Consider the following 19,156-nt stretch of genomic DNA (forward strand, 5'->3'; position numbering starts at 1 on the left):
CAGACTGCCGATCTGAGGGATGAGGAATGGAGCGGCAGAGAGTGGAGTCATCAGCAAAGAGATAGAGAGGATTTTCCAGAGAGTCAGAGAGATCATTGATGAAGACCAGAAATAGCACAGGGCCCAGAACACTGCCTTGGGGAACTCCAGCCAGAACAGGAAGGGGAGATGAGAGAAATCCATTCAGGGCCACTGTTATGGATTCGTCACTTCCGTTGTTGTGGTTTTCATCCACTTGACATATTTCTGATATTATGTACTATTATTATTTTCAAAAGGTTTATTATTCACGAACGGTTATCAAAAGTTAAAAAGGAGAACTTTAAGTGAAACAGGAAACCGAACCGGAAGACAAGGAGGTGAAGAGGAAGCGGCGTGGCGAGGAAATTCGGACAAGACGCGTGTCGTCCAGCTCTGTAACGAGCGTTGTCTAACGAAGGTCGCAAAGGAATTTTGACTTCCCTGAAAGGACATCCTGCGGTAGGAGTTATCGCTGGGAGTGTGAAATCTGCGTGGTCAGGTTTTGGGTGCTGAGATTCGAGACAAATCCTCGCCTGGTCGCATCGATTCAAGTACAAGCCGTCGGCCATTTGAACCTCACGCTTCGCTCACCGAAAAGGTTCTTGCTAAGCGTTTGCCTTTCTCTGCATCCTGTCGTCTGTCGGGGATGTGTGTGCGCAAATGCTGCGTTTGAAGAGTACGCTGCGGTTCGCTGATTGAACTGTGAACGGGCACATCGAGTTTGCCTCTGGTTTCGGACCACGTGACCTGCTATGTTTTTCCTACGTTACGCCTACGCCTCGTCAGCATCCACGGAGTGCGGGTCTCGATTCGACCTCGCTCTGACACTAGCTGGAGCGAATCACCTTTGCCTTGGAAAAGGTTACAGAGACAGTGAGGAGTGTCCTTTTTCCTTCACTGGGAGCAGTGAGTTACCATCATAAGCAATAAGATATATATCGAGTGCACTCGAAATTGCCTTGGCTTGCCACTAATTCCTTTGCCTGCCATTTGTGGTACCGTTATTCCTGTGTGTGATTTCTAATACAATTTTGTTCATTTATAATTAATCATTGGTGTGGTTTCACTCCTGATTTTCCACACAGGGTAACATATTTTTCTGCCGGGGCTCCTCTCAGGGTTCGGAGGTTACCGAGACCAGGAGATCATTGAGGACTCCGTAACAGAAATTGGGGGCTCGTCCAATTGACTCCAATTGACAATTGGGTCTTCGTCCGGGATCTAAAATTACCTAAATTTAGTCTGGGAAAGAATTCCCTAGCATTCCCAAATTTTCCAATTTTGGAAATATTTCAACATTCCCAAATTTTTCAAAAAACAACAAAAAAAATTTTTTCCCCTTTTTAAAATTTCTTGTGTGAAGGTTAACAGGTGCTAACGGATAGTCACCATGGAGTTTGACGCAGAAAAGTTTGCAACGACCCCTAGTGAGGCACAGTTCCGAGCATTTCTAAAATCGGAACTCTTGATATTGGGCAAACATTTTAGCTTGGCGGTCCGAGCTAAAATGAAGAAAACAGAGATGCAGACAGTGGTGTTGCAATCTATGGTGGAACTAGGAACATGGAGAGAGGTAGCCTTGGATTGGTTACCAGAAGAACAAGAAACTGTGGAACTCCAACAAGTGGAGATGCAATTGCAGAGCCAAGAAAGGATCAAAGCAGAGGAAAGGAGAGCTGCAACAGAACTCCAGGAAAGGTTAGAAGAGAAAAAAGCAGAAGAAAGGAGAGTTGAAAGATAACTCCAGGAAAGGTTAGAAAAGGAAAAAGCAGAGGAAAGGAAAGCTGCAAGAGAACTCGAGGAAAGGTTAGAAGAGAAAAGAACAGAGGAGAGTTGCAAGGGAACTCGAAGCAGAGGGGGAAAAAGCCGAAAGGGAGTTAAGGGCACGTGAAATGGCGCTTCAGCAGGAAATTAAAGTCAAGGAGCTGGATTTAATGAGAGAATGAGGAGAGGTACCACCCATGCCGACTGGTTCGACAACCAGTCAAAACACCTGGGTTGTTGGCAGACGTGAGGCTGGTTCCACCCTTCAATGAAAAGGAGGTAGCCAAGTTTTTTTTACACTTTGAGAAAGTGGCTCAACTGCTAGAATGGCCTGAGGAGTCCTGGACCATATTAGTGCAAAGTGTTCTGGTGGGTAAAGCTCAAGATATTTATTCGGCTTTACCGATTGACCAATGTGCAGATTATGAGGTAGTGAAGAAAAACATTCTCAAAGCCTATGAATTGGTCCCGGAAGCTTACCGGCAAAAATTCTGGAATGCCAGGAAGAGGGAGAGTGAGACTCATGTGGAGTTTGCCAGAATGAAAGAAACCATGTTTGACAGGTGGTGTGATTCCAAAGGGGTTGGAAAAGACTTCAAACTATTGCGACAATTGATCCTGGTGGAGGAATTCCAACAGTGTGTCCACGAGGACATTAAAGTTCATCTGGAGGAAAGGAAAGTACCAAAGCTGTATGAGGCAGCAGCCATGGCTGATGACTATGCCTTAACCCACAGGATGGGGTTCCACAAACCTAACTTCTCGCCTAGACCTAGCCAGGGGAGCTATGGTACATCAGGGGTGGAGAAAGAAACTTCATGGGGGCGACCTCACGATGACTATGAGGACCACTCTGATACCACGACTTCTAGAAATCTGAAGACACCAGTTCCAAGGCAGACTTATCCTCCGGGGGGCTCGAGACAAACCACGAGGTTCTCCTCCGGGCCTACTTGCGCTTTTTGCCATAAACCTGGACACTTGATGTCCCACTGTTATGCTCTGGGAAAGGAAAATCAGGAGCGGAGTTCGACTGGTACCACTCCGAATGCAATGACAAATGTGAGTAATCGCCCTCAAAAGGGTTACCAACCATTTATTTCAGAGGGGTTGGTGTCACTGGATGGAGACCCGACTACCCGGAAACCTGTTAGGGTATTGAGGGACACCGGAGCACATCAATCTTTAATGCTTGAAGGCATCTTGCCATTGTCAGAGGAGACAGCAACTGGTGATAGAGTTCGTTTACAGAGGATTGGTGGCTGTGTTTGAGCTCCACTTCATACCATCCATTTGGAGTCCGATGTGGTGTCAGGACCGGTCACCGTAGGTTTACAAGCCACTCTTCCTGCAGAGGGAGTATCTGTTGTTATCGGGAATGATTTGGCCAGTGGTCAAGTTTATGGTAACCCAATGGTTGTTAAAAAGCCCAGTAGGGAAAATAACACCACACCAGTTAGGGATGGCGACAAATTTAGCAAGTTATTTGTAGGTGGACTGAACTTCAAAACAAAGGAAGATGTTCTGGAGTCTGCCTTCAGCAAATATGGACCGCTTTTGGAAGTGCTGCTGATAAAAGACAGGGAGACACAAAAGTCAAGAGGGTTTGGCTTTGTCATGTTTGAAAACTCAAAGGACGCCAGAGATGCAGAAAAGGATCTGTATGGCAAGGAGTTGGAGGGTCGTACCATAACAGTAGGGAAGGCATTTCATAGGTGTCGTGGGAGCTACAGAAGAGGACCACGGAGTAGTAGTTTTGGTGGTGGCCGCAATCGATATTATTATGGAGGCTCCCAGAGTTACGGCAACTCCCGAAGGAAGGATTGTCAGAGTAGTGGCCGAGAAGGAGACCGCTATTCATGTGACTACAGTGACAAGCGGTCCCACCGTAATTATTAGGAAAGTTCGGAAAAGTTGAAGCACTGAATGCTGCGGAGCCGCCGAGCCAAGATTCCTACACGGATGAACCGTGAACTCCACGTTCCTAAAGGCATCCATGTAGTGAATACTTCCAGGCCTCACCACCCCAACCATCATGGAACCTGGCTTTCAGCTCGGCCTCCCAGGAAAAGTGTTGTAGTTTTGCTTGACTTGGAATTTTGATTACTACCCCTTAACCTTCATTCAAAAGAAATGAAAATTAAAATCAGAGGGGGATGACATGGAGTTTGGCTTTGCAGGAGTCCATCTGGGAAATTGAACATGTAAAGGGCAGGGACAATGTTGTTGCTGATGCTTTGTCCAGAGTGAATTAACTTTAGAAATCTCTGTGGGTTGTGTGAAATTTTTGTTGCTTTATTTTTGGAGGTATTGATAATTGTTGCTCATGGGAATTGATGATTTGGGTTGTGAGTTTATTTTTGTTTGTTTAAAGAGTTTGCATGAAAAGAAAGTTTTCGCTGTGTTCAAACTTTCTTTCTTGAGGGGGAGAAGTGTTACGGATTCGTCACTTCCGTTGTTGTGGTTTTCATCCACTTGACATATTTCTGATATTGTACGATTATTATTTTCAAAAGGTTTATTAGTCACGAACGGTCATCAAAAGTTAAAAAGGATAACTTTAAGTGAAACAGGAAACTGAACCGGAAGAGAAGGAGGTGAAGAGGAAGCGGCGTGGCGAGGAAATTCGGACAAGACGCGTGACGTCGAGCTCTGTAACGAGCGTTGTCTAACGAAGGTCGCGATGGAATTTTGACTTCCCTGAAAGGACATCCTGCGGTAGAAGTTATCGATGGGAGTGTGAAATCTGCGTAGTCAGGTTTTGGGCGCTGAGATTCGAGACAAATCCTCGCCTGGTCGCATCGACTCAATTACGAGCCGTCGGCCATTTTGAACCTCATGCTTCACTCACCGAAAAGGTTCTTGCTAAGCGTTTGCTTTTCTCTGCATCCTGTCGTCTGTCGGGGATGTGTGTGCGCAAACGCTGCGTTTGAAGAGTACGCTGCGGTTCGCTGATTGAACTGTGAACGGGCACATCGAGTTTGCCTCTGGTTTCGGACCACGTGACCTGCTACGTTTTTCCTACGTTATGCCTACGCCTCGTCAGCATCCACGGAGTGCGGTCTCGATTCGACCTCGCTCTGACACTAGCTGGAGCGAATCACCTTCGCCTTGGAAAAGGTTGCAGAGACAGTGAGGAGTGTCCTTTTTCCTTCACTGGGAGCAGTGAGTTACCATCATAAGCAATAAGATATATATCGAGTGCACTCGAAATTGCCTTGGCTTGCCACTATTTCCTTTGCATGCCATTTGTGGTACCGTTATTCCTGTGTGTGATTTCTAATACAATTTTGTTCATTTATAATTAATCATTGGTGTGGTTTCACTATTGATTTTCCACACAGGGTAACATATTTTTCTGCCGGGGCTCCTCTCAGGGTTCGGAGGTTACCGAGACCAGGAGATCATTGAGGACTCTGTAACACCACATGTTGCCTTCGGCCATAGAGGAAGTCTGCAAGCCATGAGTGGAGATTTCCATGGATACCATAGGAGGAGAGTTTGGTGAGCAGAGCTGGGTGCCAGACCGTATCAAAGGCACGTGATATGTCAAGTGAGACAGCTCTGATTTCCTGTTTGGCATTGAGGACCTCCATCCATTGTTGAGACAGCAGAAGCAACATGTCCAGAGTAGAATGACCTGGTCTAAATCCAAATTGATGATCAGAGATCAAGCCATTGGAGAAGAGGAAGGATTTGATATCCGAAGCAATGATGGATTCCATGACTTTGCTGATAATTGGAAGCAAGCTGATTGGTCTGTAGTTGCAAGGATCTGTTTTTGCACATTTTTTGTGTAAAGCGGTAATGTTTGCTGATTTCCAAGATGCTGGCAGATGACCTTGAGCAAAAGAGAGGGTGAAAAGAACAGAGAGAGGGTGAGATAGAGTGGCAGAGCAGGATTTTAGGACCTGTGGGCTGATGCCGTCTGGTCCAGTTGTAGAATCAGAGTCAAGGTTTAACAGAAACTTCTCCACCTTGTCAGGAGAGAAGGACACAGAGTCCAGGAGCAGTTGGGTTCGACTGGGAAAAGTGGGAACAGAGAGAGATGGGTTTGGGACACAAGATTTTGAGGCAAACACAGAGTTGAGGCATTCGGCTTTGTCACGTGCGGTGTCAACTGTGTAGCCTTTTGAGGTAAGGGAGGGGATTGAGGGGGAACAAACACCAGAAACGGATTTGACCAGACGCCACCAGGATTTGGAGGAAGGAGATAGGCTTGAGAGTTCAATCTTGAGTGTGGAGATATAGTGCTTCCTGGCACTCCTGAGGGTAGACACACACTTGTTCCAAGCTTGGTGGAAGGAACTGAGATTTCCTTCAGTTGGATTTGCCTTCCAAGAGGCAAAGGCAAGTTGTTTCAGGGCAACTGCCTCACCACAAGATTCAGTGTACCAAGGACAGGAGGAAGGGCAAGACAACTGAAGACGAGATGGGATAAATCTGTGCATGAGAGAGAGCAGTTTACTTTGGAAGAATTCCCAGGAAGAATTTATGTCAGAGGCATTAGAGATGGGAGACCAGTCCAGATGATTGATGGCTGCCTGCAGACCGTGCTAGTCAGCCTGAGTGAAATGCCAGACTCGTCGACGCTGAGGAGGCTTTCTGATAATGGCCAGAGAGATGTCCACTTTAACAAGCACGTGATCAGAAGAACCGATTGGAGCAGAAGAAGAGCAGCAGACATTTGCAGGGAAGTTAGTCATAACCAAGTCCAGAAGAGAAGATACTCCATTGACTGAGATCCGGGTCGGGAAATTGACAGATTGTGTCAGTCCCAATGAGTCGCAGAAGTCCTTTGCTGAGGTGCCATGGCTGGTGAGAGATGAACCCACACCCAGCCAGCTGGCATGATGGCAGTTGAAGTCGCCACATATGAGGAAGAGAGAGTTTGGATGAGTTGATAGAAGTTGGTCCATGTTGTCCGACAGCGAAATGTAAATGAAGTCATCACTGTTTGGAGGACGGTACAGAACACATATGAACAAAAGGTGTGAGCGGAAAGGAAGCCGCAGCCAGAGGTACTCCTGGGGGTGGGGTGGAGAGAGGGCGGTGCAAGTAGAGTGAGGAAGAGAGTTTTTGATAAAGATAGCAACCCCACCACCAGGATGAGGCTCAGGTCTATCATACCGGAGGAGGGAGTAACCAGGAAGAGATATTAAGGAATCAGAGACATCTTGAAGGAGGAAAGTTTCTGTTAAGCAGATCAAGTCTGGATTGTCAGAAGCAACCTGAATGGAGAGATCAATCAGGTTTGAGCGAAGGCCCCGGATGTTTGAGGTCCATACTGTTAATGAGGAGAGAGGGGAGCATCGGGTGCAGGACAGGGGAGGGGTAGGGTCAGATGAAGGATGTGAGGGGGAGGTAGGAAGAGCAGTTGATAGTGTGGCAGAGATTACAGAAGAGTTACAAGAAAGGGAAGGATGAGGAGGACGAAAGGTTTGATGGTGATGGGATGAGGCACAGTGAGGGGTTGTTTGAGGAGGGGCGGAGGAAGGTCGAAAGTTGGGGGAGGTGGAGGTATGAGATAGAAGGGAGACAAAGTGGGGAGGAGGCAGCTTTGAGAAGGAGGTGGGAGGATGGAGAATTTGGGAGGGATGGTTGGGGGGTAGATTTGAAGGGGAGGGGTTGGGGGGGAGTTTTGAATGGGAGGGGCAAGGGGGGAGTTTAGGAGGGGAAGGGCAAGGGGGGGAGTTTAGGAGGAGAGGGGCAAGCGGGTAGTTTAGGAGGGGAGGGGCCAGGGGGGAGATTTGGAGGGGAGGGGCAAGGGGGGAGATTTGGAGGGGAGGGGCAAGGGGGGAGTTTTGGAGGGGAGGGGCAAGGGGGGAGATTTGGAGGGGAGGGGCAAGGGGGACGTTTCGAAAGTGGATGATTAATGAAAGATGAACATTTATAACAAATTCGGGTTGCTGTGATTTTCAAGTTAGCGATCCGTTTAAGAACGATGGAGGAGGGTTGGAATGAATGAGAATTTAGAGCATGTAGTGAGAAAGAATGATAAGATATTGAATATTTTTCTGATATGGAATGAGTTGAAGAGGAAATTGAAAGGAGCCTTTTAAATAGGAAGAAAAACAGCGTGTTGTAATAAACCACTGAATAAAACACTGAAGGGGAAAGTTTAAACATATTTAAACAGAACCTTGAAGAACAATGTTATATTCACAAAAATACCAATGGGGAGAGGGAGCCGAGAGGGACACCACGAGTCACTTGAACAGGGCAGAAGGTGGAAGGCAAGGGGATAATGGGGGTGGGGCGGGACAGTGCACATGTACAGAGGCGCACGATGGAACAAAAGCACATGAGGAGAAAGGGAAATAAGTTGGTTTTTTTGGGGGGGGGGCGGGGGGAGGGTTACAACGTTAGACAAAGAGTAGATGTTTGGTGAAGTTGGGGGGAGAGGGGAAAATCAAAAAACCTAGCAAAACAGCGAAGGAAGGAACAACCTTTGACGGTGGAAGCCTGAGGCTGCAAGGCCTCGCTCGCGACGCGGCAAACAAACGACTAATTTATGAAAGATAAACACCGAGAAACTTCCAAGGGGCACACTATATGTTCACACACCGAAAGATAAATACAGTTGCGACAAAATACAATTGTGAACAGACTTAACTTTGAAAACGTGGAGACTGTGTGGAGCTTCGAAAATCCCTGCCGTCGTTTCCAAGATGAGACGTTTTCTCAAGATGAGATTTCTCAAGATGAGACATTTTTCGTTCCTTGACCAATAAACCATAAAAAAACCATGCCTTCCCTCAGTTAGTTTTTCCCAGCCGAAGTTTGCCATTTAGTCCGTGGGCTGAGTAGGGTTTACATGCACCCCCCCCCCCCCCCCCACAACTTAACTTCCCGGGTATGTCCATGTACCGCCCACCCTAGGGGTTAGGAAAAACCATGTTAACAGAAAAAAAACTCATTCCCTCATAAGTGACCTCATTTGCATATAACACATATCATTGTAAAGAGTGTCCCAGGACAAACATTTTAAGGGGTCATATGCAACCATAGGATGACTAGGTAAAAAGTTATGGCCATTTGAATTTCGCCTACCCCTAATTTTCGGAAATCACTGACACAGGGGGGGTAACATCAAAATATGCATGGGAGGTACCTTGGGAATGAGTTTTTTTTCTGTTATCATGGTTTTTCCTAACCCCTAGGGTGGGGGGTACATGGACATACCCGGGAAGTTAAGTTGTGGGGGGGGGGGGGTGCATGTAAACCCTACTCAGCCCACGGACTAATTGAATTACGTTTTGGGAATCGGATTCTTGTCCACCTCTCCTTTCCTATTCCTCACCAGGTGCTGCATGACATCATCACCGGGCCCCGAAGGGTGCACGTGTCGGAATTTAAGACTCCCGAGATTATGTCATGGCTCCTTTACTCCTGTCCTCCCAAAGTCCCAAACATCATTCCCTTCTGCTCACCTCCACTCATTCGTTCCTCTTTTTTCCAGCCTGTGCAACCAACTTCCACATTGTCTTAAATCTCATTATTCTCTCCATGTTTTAAAAACAGCTGTTCACCATCATTTCGGATCATCCCTCATACAAAATCATGATATTTTCTGTCCTTGTTAATCCTCCCACCCACAAGCCTATCTCATTCCAAAGTTTTTCCCTCCTCTCCAAACCATTTTCATCCCAATATTCCTTCATATTTTCACTCCAAAGGAGTTGCCAGACAATTGTAACACCACTCTCTATCCAGATGTATTTTTTACTGAAAAAATTTGTTTTCTTTGCAACTGCCTGTCTGATCAATGCAAAACATTAAACATAGGAGGGCGTACCCTTGGAGAATATTTTATTTATATTTCTGATGTCATAGGTCGCCTTGTATGGCAGCCATATTGGATCAAAGGGAAAAAATGGATAATTCCAAATCCGCTCAACGAAAAAGATTGAAGCTTGCCATATCTCATCAACTCCCCATGGGGTATATCGGGTGATAACGATGAGATCATCGGTGAAGTTGTATTCCAGCTAAAACTGGTTGAATCAAAACCCTTATCCTGAAATGTCATGCATCTGTTCTGTGAATAAAGAAATATATTTATGATGTTATCGGTCACGTGGTCTCGTGGCCATATTGGATTGAAAATAATGTAAACAAGTGGAGCTGCATTCAAAATTTGTCAGGGATTTCATGCAAGTAAAGTCCTGACAGGGGCAGCAGTGGTCCACGCTGTGCTATTTCTGAGACAGCACTTGCCGGTTGCTTAGCAACTGCTGGCCTTCTGGCTTGGGGAACTGTTTAGATAATATATCCCTTGCATCCCTTGGCCAACCTTGTACAAACATTCATTTTCAATGCATTTTAACTTGGCAAAGTCTATTAATGCAGAGGCGTGACTGAATCTTATCTTGTTCACTTCTGAGTAGGAGACAAATAGTTTTCTCGTGAGAAAGAGTTGTTCCCTTGTGAGGCAAAACACAGCTGGTTGTTGAGAATTCCTTTGTGCCCTGGGAAAGTATATAAACTGATTGCTGGCCACAGCTCTTTGAGAAATGGTGTTGCTGTGTGGGGCATTGATGTTGCTTTATCGTTGCATTGATGTTGCTTTATCGTTGCATTGATGTTGCTTTATCGTTGCATTTGTGTTACTGAGTGGCATTGATGTTACTTCATCATTGCATTGGTTTTCCTCGCTTACACGCCAATCAAACTTCTTCCATGCATGTACTTTTAATAAATCTTTTGTAAACTGTCCGGGTTCGACAATGTGCTTATTCCTGGTGGGGAGTCTGGTGCCTGCGACAAGTACACCGCCGCCATGCCAAATAAATAAATAAATAAATGCTTAATAAATGGATAATAATTAAGTAATTAATTGATTAATCAAAAAACAAGACATACTGTTTTGCCAGAGCACTTGCTCACTATTGTGCCAGAATTTCAGCTTCCGAGCTCAAAGGATGGCTGAGATATTGCCCTGACAAACAAACAAACAAGAAAGAAAGAAAACAAACAAACAGAATGAAAACCGAGTCTTCCCTTTCGGCGTGCATCATTGCCAGGACTTCTGCACCTGCCGATGATGTCACGTACAAAAATCGAAAATACAAAGAGCGCACACAAATATTCTCCAGAACTACTGCACAGATTGAAGCAAAACTTCATACATATGATCGACTCGCCATTGGGAATATAGTTTGAATTTTTTTTAAAGTACATCTTAATTGATGCAATTTCGCATAAATGTGCACAAAAATGATCGACAAAAACTATGGATAATGGCAATATATGTGACATAATGGGGTGCATATGGATTATATTGATACTTGGGCCACAATATCAACAACAACAACAACAGGCATTTTAAACGGCCATTTTCCCTGCAAGAGTGGGGGTGAGCCTTGCGGTCCCCATGACAATGTTCTCCATTTTGCCCTATTTTCTGCATCTCCCCTTGTTAACCCCCTTGCCCGCATTTCTTCTTCGACCATCTTTCGCCAAGTCTTTCTCGGTCTTCCCCGTCCTCTACTTCCTTCCACATTAATTTCCATCACTCTTCTCAACCAGTCACTTTTATCCTTCCTCAACACATGACCAAACCATCTCAAACTGTTTCTCTTCACAGCATCCATCACAGGCTCTATTCCCATCATCTTTCGCAATTCATCATTTGGCTTCCTCTCTCTCAACGATACACCACACATCCACCGAACCATTCGCATTTCCACCCTTTCCAGCCTTCGTTGCTGCTCTACATTCATTTTCCATGTCTCGCTCCCATAAATCATAACACTTCTCACACATGCAGCATACACCTTTCCCTTCAACTTCAACGACACTCTCCTCCTCGTAAGCACAGCACTCCGTTCCCGAAACTTCTTCCATGCACATCTCACTCTAGCAACCGTTGCCAAGTCTGATCCACCTTCTCCATTCAGCATGTCTCCGAGGTAGCAAAATGTTTTCACACCTTCCAGCTTCACGCCGTCTCCAAGATCCAACTCAACATTTCCTCCATCTGCAGCTTCCTCTGTGCACACCTTACATTTGAATGTAGCTGCCACACTGGTTAATGACCCTCTCAAACCACTACATTTTTGATGAACCCACCCAGCGCACATTGTACATTGAATTGAGTTCACTCCGACACCCTTCCTGCACATAGCACATGGCCACTTCTCAGTTATTTCAACCTCACCACATGCTTTACCACTTGCCATCACCTTTGTTTTTCTGATATTCACCTTCAGACCTTTCGTCTCCATACATTCCTTCCACTTGTTCATCTTCTCCTTCAGTCCATCCATACTTTCTGCAATCACACCAGATCATCTGCATACAACTGCCACGGTAAACCCTTCTTTACGTTCCGAGCCAGCACCTCCATCACAGCTACAAATAGTAGTGGACTTAGTACCGACCCCTGATGCACTCCCACCTTCACTTCAAACTTACCACTGTTCCCGTCCTTCGTCCTTACAGCTGTGCGCCCTCTTTTGTACATTGTCATCACTACTCTGATCAACCATTCCTCCACTCCTAACTTCCTCAATGCCCATGTCACTACTTCACGTGGAACCCTATCGAATGCTTTCTCCAGATCAACAAACCCAAGAAACAACTTCTTCCTCTTCTCCAGGTGCTTCTCCTGCAACTGCCTCACAATAAAAAGCACGTCTGTCGTTCCTCTTCCTGGCATAAATCCAAACTGCATTTCGTCAATCTTCACTTTCTTCCTTATCCTCCTCTCCAACACCCTTTCCAATACCTTCATTTCATGCTCCAATAACTTTATCGCTCGATACGAGCCACAGTCCAGAGGGTCACCTTTCCCCTTGTATAGAGGGACGAGGGTACTCAGTTCCCAATCCACTGGAATGCGGCCTTCTTTCACCACCAGATTGCAGATCTCTGTCATTCTCTTCACACCCCAATTTCCCGCTGCCTTCAACATATCTCCCACAACTCCCATCGGCCCTCCCGCTTTTCTACTCTTCAATGCTTTAATCGCTTCCTCAACTTCCTTCTCGGTTATCTTCTCTGCCGGTCCTAAAACTGGGTTACTCTCTATGTTGCTATCCCATTCATTCTCTGCATTCAACAGTATTTCCATCTATCTCTTCCATCTTCCTTTAATTCCATCTGGGTCCACAACGATTTGTCCCACTTCATCCTTCAAGCAACTCACCCCCATCACATCACACCTCTCTTTCGCTATCTGCTTTGCCATCCTGAATACCGCTCTCTGACCCTCTTCCAAATCCAAGCATTCTCCGAACATTTTCCGACATGCCTCCTGCGCCTTTGCTACCTCTATCTTTGCAGCCTTCTTGGCTGCCTTATAACTTTCATGCTCTTCCTTTTCTGCCCCCGTACCCTTCGCCTTCTGCCACTCCTTGAACTTCTTCCTCTTCTTGTCAGTCTTCTTTCCAACTTCATCATCCCACCACCATGTTTCCCAGTGCCTCAGTGGTCCTTTTGTCCATCCACATACCTCACCAACGGCTCCCAACAGACTTTCTTTCATTGACGTCCACCACTTTCAAGCTCAACCACATCATCCTCTACCAGTCTACCATACTCAGCCTCTCTTTTAATGCCTCCCTCACTGTCACCTCTTTCAACCTCCACACCTTCATTCTCGGTTGGTACTTCACCCGCCGAGCTCTCCTCGCACCTTTCAACCTTATGCTACAATATCATTGTGCCATATTAATAGCGTGTTCAGTTCACGATGGTATTTTTGCTCAGAATGAGCGCGTGAGGCGAGACTGTGCGCACTACCGAGTGACGTTCCTGTTTGTCCAAGTTTTCCTCGATTTTATCCTTCAACGCTGCCATTGGTGTACCCGCACCTCGTTCTACTGGTTCTTTTGTTCTGTTACACTCTCGCTCTTTCACGAGCCTTGACTTTGTGTGCAACAACAAAATACAAATTGGAGAAGGAAGAGGGTATTGTTTAATGGAGGAATGAATTTCTGCTTTTGCAGTTTTTTATTTTGTCTGCACACAAACGTTATTATTAGTCTCTAATAAGATGTGTTTGCAGATCTTCACGTTATAAAGGTTGAACCTGAAGCATTGGACGCTTTGGATCAAAAAGGTGATGAGAGTTTTGTACTCTTTAAATATATTTTGTTGCCTTTTGTTTTGTTAATCACTTTGTGGAGATTTCTTGGTATTGTTGAATTGATTCAGTAGTATTCCTACTCAATGCTGTGCTTTTCCCATTATAATTTTTGGGGGAGAGGGAGTGTGAATATTTGGTGGTTGGGTTGGGTGGTGGAGGGAAGGAGAGCAAGCAGTTTGCATGGCAAATTGCACTTCAGAAGTTTGCTTAAAGTAGCTTTGGGAGAGCTCGTGAGTGAGTTTTTCTTCAGCACTATTTTTCCAATTTATATATTGTAATGAAAATGACTTGAGGGGGGAGGAGGGAAAAAGGGATTAATTAATTAGACAGTTATCTGCAAATGAATGTTTCCATTCGCCATCTCAAAATAACCCCAATTAGCCATCAGGAGTAATTGTATGGCATGTAGATGGTCCCTTGTCTTCCTTGCAGCCCTCCATATTTTCTCTATTATATGTGTTTTCCATTTCCTCTCCACTCGATTTATTTTCCCAACCATGTGCCTGCTGTCATGGCGCCTGAGTGGGTGACACCCTCAGGGAGTGATATCACCACGGTCAGTGCTCTGTGCCCCAGAGGTCACATTAAGACAAGTGAGGCTAATCAAGCAGTGGTGGTGACATCACACATCAAGCCAATAAAAACCCATCAACTGAGCATGCACCTCTAGTTGAAGTTGGAGACCAGTCAGAGGGTGCATCACAACCTGGAAACCAGTCAGCGGCACATCATGAGGTTCTGATGAGGGCCAGTCAAAGGAGTCTCAAGTTTGAGAGGCAGGCCCGTCAGAGGCATGTCATGACTTGGAGATCAGTCAGAAGTGTTTTGGAGATTGAGACGAGAGCTGCCGTCGATGTTCACCAGCAGTTAGAGTATCGAATCTAGAGAGGCAAGTCACCATCCGAGCTGCACCAGGTGGCAGTTAGTCGAGTTGTGGCCTCAAAGATTGGAGCCAGACTTCATGCTGTACTAGTTTAGGAAATACATTGATGACCACGCCTCCATTCCGGTCCATCTCGCCTCACTCTGCGCCATCCTCCATCATCTCAAAGGAGGGAAGGCCACCCTCCTCTACATCCTCATTTTCTTTCTATTCCCCATCTCATGTCCTGTATCTAACTGTGCGAGTAAGTGTCTTTAGGATTAGTTTTAAGATTGGCATGAGAACGTTTTCACTTTATGTGAGCAGTTACTGTCATGCTCATTGTTCTCCAATTGATATTGCTTTGTTGTCCCCACACCCTTATTTTATAAAAGGAAGAAAGTGTATTTGTATGTTTATTTGTGCATTCGTACCCTGCAGGAACCAGTACAACCAAAGTTTTCATGGCCTCCTCTTTCATCCAGAGGAAGATCGAGGTCTCTGCTTGGAAAAAGAAAATAACCCCAGATAAAACCAGATAATTACCCTTCATGCCTTTGTCGTGTCTTGTGCTTGTACACTGCCTGGGTTTTTGCCCGGGAGCGATCGAGTAATTTGTATTGTGAAGATCGTATATTTAGGTTGAAGTGAGTTGTTGTCAACAACACAATTTTGATTATCACTCATGCACACATTCCCTGCGGGAGAGGCAGGGGTTCACGTTATTATCGTTATTATTATTGCGAATTATTAGTACTATTACTTATGTTACATCAGATAATTGGAAAGATCAGACCGTGCCGCATCATTCAAAATTCCCGATTATAAAATTTACTTCCATGAGAGTAATGGGGAGAGGGTGGCAATATCGCAAGTCAAAAAATCACTTGGGGAATGGGGATATTGTTTTTCCTCTTTCAATAATATGATGATATTATCATAAATGTTATTACTTTTTTTAACGAGAAGCAGCTTTGGAAAAACGCCACAAAAAACACCTTGAAAAACGCCACAGAAGCGGCAGGAAGGGTTGTGTTATTAATCTTTGTGGGGTATATAGACTACAGCAGATCTTCGTCAGGTGTGTGCATCGACGTAAATACATATCTTGATGCACGGATTCCTCCAAATTTCTTTCAGTTTAGTGTTAAACAGCATTAGCGACTGTTTATAAAGGTAATATAATGTGTTTGTGGTTTATAAACTTTTTACTTCTGGTATGGGCTGTTGCTGCCACAAACACGGCAGGATAACCTGTTTATTAACGTTCACCCGGCATTTGGCCAATGAGGAAACATCCCTTGGTGAGGTGGGATATTATTCATATTAACATTATTTGATGATAACATTAATAGTATGCTGTGATCATAAGTTTTGTCATGAGAAGTGTCCTTGGGAAAACGCCACGATAAAGCTAACTTAACATTGAATTACACCTCAACACGCAACCCCCTTGGTGGGAAAACCCCGTTGGCGGGGGAACCCTCCTGGCTTAGAAAACCCCCTTGGGGAATGGGGCAAATTAATTCGCTACAACCTTCATTGTGTTACCCTTAGTTTGTCCTCCTGTTAAGTTTTGTTGAGATTGGATAATTAACGACCGAATGCATCACGGTCAAAAATCATCAGACAGACAGACAGACAGACACCAAATTGCGTATTTTAGTATGATGATGGTGTTTTTGAGTCCCGTTGTTAAATGGTGTCCTATTGTCAATTTTGATTGGATACACTTCAAGGCCAATTAGAAACCATAAAACCGACCAGTCATGCTTCTCCTTTTCTTCTCAGTATTTTTCCACCCCAGGATCACACCATTGCCTTTCATTCGTTCATCTCATTCATTTCAACACCTTTAGTGAAAAGTGGGGTTAAGCAATTGGTTCATGCCCATTCGTCTGTCTGTCTCATTGTCTGTCTACAATCGACAGTTTAGGAACAACTTGTTTAAATTGAATGTTATATTTTGAACACTAATCGGAATATGAATCATAAAACAATCCTGCTATTTAACAGTACCTTGGCTCTGAATTTATCCCGATCCCGCATGGGCAGATTGTAGTGAGAGAATTATTTCAATCTGTCTGCCTGTCTGGCTGTCCAACAAAATGGAAAATCATTCCAAACAGGACACGTACTGTTTTTTAGGATGTCATTAAGAACACAAACGACAAGCATGAAACACTAATGTAAGTTTTAGATCGGGTGGTGTGACAGACATTGCTTCAACGGTGTTAACATCGGAAATTCCAGAATTCATTAATTTCTACAACTTTTACACTCTTTATATTTTATTTAAATTGGATGACATACTTGATCACTGAAGAACACAAATGTTCTCCGTTGCACTTCAAGAACCTCTGGTTTTGCAGTATTTGGATATGTTAAATGTAATTAAGAGACGCACTCACATGGGACGACAAAGGCTTTATCTAGACAACGATTCACCATCTGCCCATGTTTTTCGGTTTTACATCCAGAAAATAAACAGAGATAACAAATGAATCCAATGAAAATTGACGATTTTGTGACCTAGACCTTTTGACCTCATGCGCTCTTGACCGATTGCCCCTCAAAAACAATAGGCTTTCAGCTTCTCACTACTTCCACTCGGTGTTAACGTCTCGTGAAGATCAGCGTACAACTCCTGCAGGCGATTGACATACCAACAGACAGACAGGGGTAAAATGATAACCTCCTCGCCCTTTGGTGGTGGAGGTAACAACAAGGATGTAAATACAGTTTGATACAAATTAATTTCATTATTTCTCATCCACATTTTCTTGAATTACAAGTCTTCATTCATCTCGGTCCTTTCACCCTGAGGTTGTTTTCCCGCAATGTCTCGAATTCCGAGTGAACTTCACATGTGTGCAGGTAATTCGTGCCCTTTTAAATGCATGCTTGCCGTGCATTACCTGTGCAGCATCTATTGTTTTTGGTAAAATGTGGAGAATCTCAGATTGTTGGGGAAAGAAAATGTTACTGTTAAATGCAGGAATGTCTGTTTTTATAATTTTAGATTTTATCTGCACACAAACTTTGTTATTAGTCTCTCATGTGATGCGTTTGCAGATCTTCACATGATAAAGATTGAACCTGAAGCTTTGGAAGCTTTGGATCAAAAAGGTGATGAGAATTTTTGGACTCTCTTCAAATTTATTTTGTTACCTATCGATTTATGAATCACTTCGCGGAAATTACACAGTAATGCTGAAAGTATTTAACAACTTTGCGATTCACTGCTTTGCTTTTGCCATGATATTCTGCCAGGAAGGGGAGTGGGTATATTTGAATGGGTGGTGCTGGGGGAGGTCGTGAGTGGATGGTTATTCAATAAAATTTTCACATATACAGTGCCAATAGAAAGTCTGCACCCCCTTTCAAAAAATTGACCTTTTGTTGCCTGAAATCCTGGCATTAAATTTCATCAAATCAGACTTTTCCACCTTTATTTACACATCACAACCCACAATTCCGGGTGAAAAACACATTCTACAAATGTCAGAAAATAAATAAAAAATACAAAACTAGAATGAATTGGTTGAATAAGCCAGGCAGCGCCATGTGCAGCCTCCAACCACTTCCTCTCCCTCATCCCACCCATCCCCCTTGCCCACCCTAATCCCATCCTCTCCCCTTGCCCTCCCTCATCCTACTCTCTCCCCTTACCCTGCCTCATCTCACCCTCTCCCCTTCCCCTCCGTCAACCCAACCTCACCCCTGCCTCCTCACAACCCACACACCTCCCTCCGGTTTCCCACCCCAACTTTTCCATCCTCCTCCCTCCAGACTCCACCCTCACCCTCCCTCTTCACACCTCCTCCTACCCGTTCCCCTCCCTCTTCCTACTTCCACCCACCCCACCTCTCAGGTCTCCAACCCCACCCATTCCCCTCTCTCCTTCCCATGGACCACCAACCCACCCATTTCCCTCTTTCATCCCACCCCACCACTGGCCTCCTCCCACCGCCACCCCCTCTGGAATCCCACCCCTTCCCCTCCCTCGTAACCACCCAGCCACCCCCCTCTCTGTCCTGCCACATACCCCTTCCCCTCCCCCCTCCCACTCTTTCCCCTACCTCCTCCAACCCTCCCTCGAATCTCCCACCCTTTCCCTGTGACAGGTGATGGCTCAGTGTTAAGTTATGATTTGTGAGACGACTGTTTAAAACCCCAAGTAAGGTGAATCATGGTAAAAAATAAACTAGAGGTTTCAGGGAACCTGATCTCAACTGGTCTATATCAATATGGTTAGAATATGCATAATAGAACCACAAACTATATAGTTTATATGTGCTAAAAATATATGACAAAAATTGATTTTTCAATATGGCCGCCCTGCCGTGCGATCAATATTTGTGACTTTTAGAGCGTAGACGTCGAATTGTTTACAGACGACAGACAGACAGACA

At 44.9% G+C, this 19,156-nt stretch overlaps 1 protein-coding gene across 1 annotated transcript in view; it reads left to right on the top strand.

Moving 5' to 3' along the window:
- The window catches only part of LOC137432451 (uncharacterized), a 91,010-nt gene that overhangs the window by 61,368 nt on the left and 10,486 nt on the right, over window positions 1-19,156 (top strand). Inside the window, exon 7 of the mRNA XM_078774913.1 lies at window positions 17,817-17,870. Coding sequence (XP_078631039.1) covers window positions 17,817-17,870 — 54 coding nt within the window. The remainder of the gene's footprint in view (window positions 1-17,816; window positions 17,871-19,156) is intronic.

The sequence above is a fragment of the Myxine glutinosa genome, chromosome 1 (assembly GCF_964187855.1).
Source record: "Myxine glutinosa chromosome 1, kmMyxGlut1.1, whole genome shotgun sequence".
Classification (NCBI taxonomy): domain Eukaryota; kingdom Metazoa; phylum Chordata; class Myxini; order Myxiniformes; family Myxinidae; genus Myxine; species Myxine glutinosa.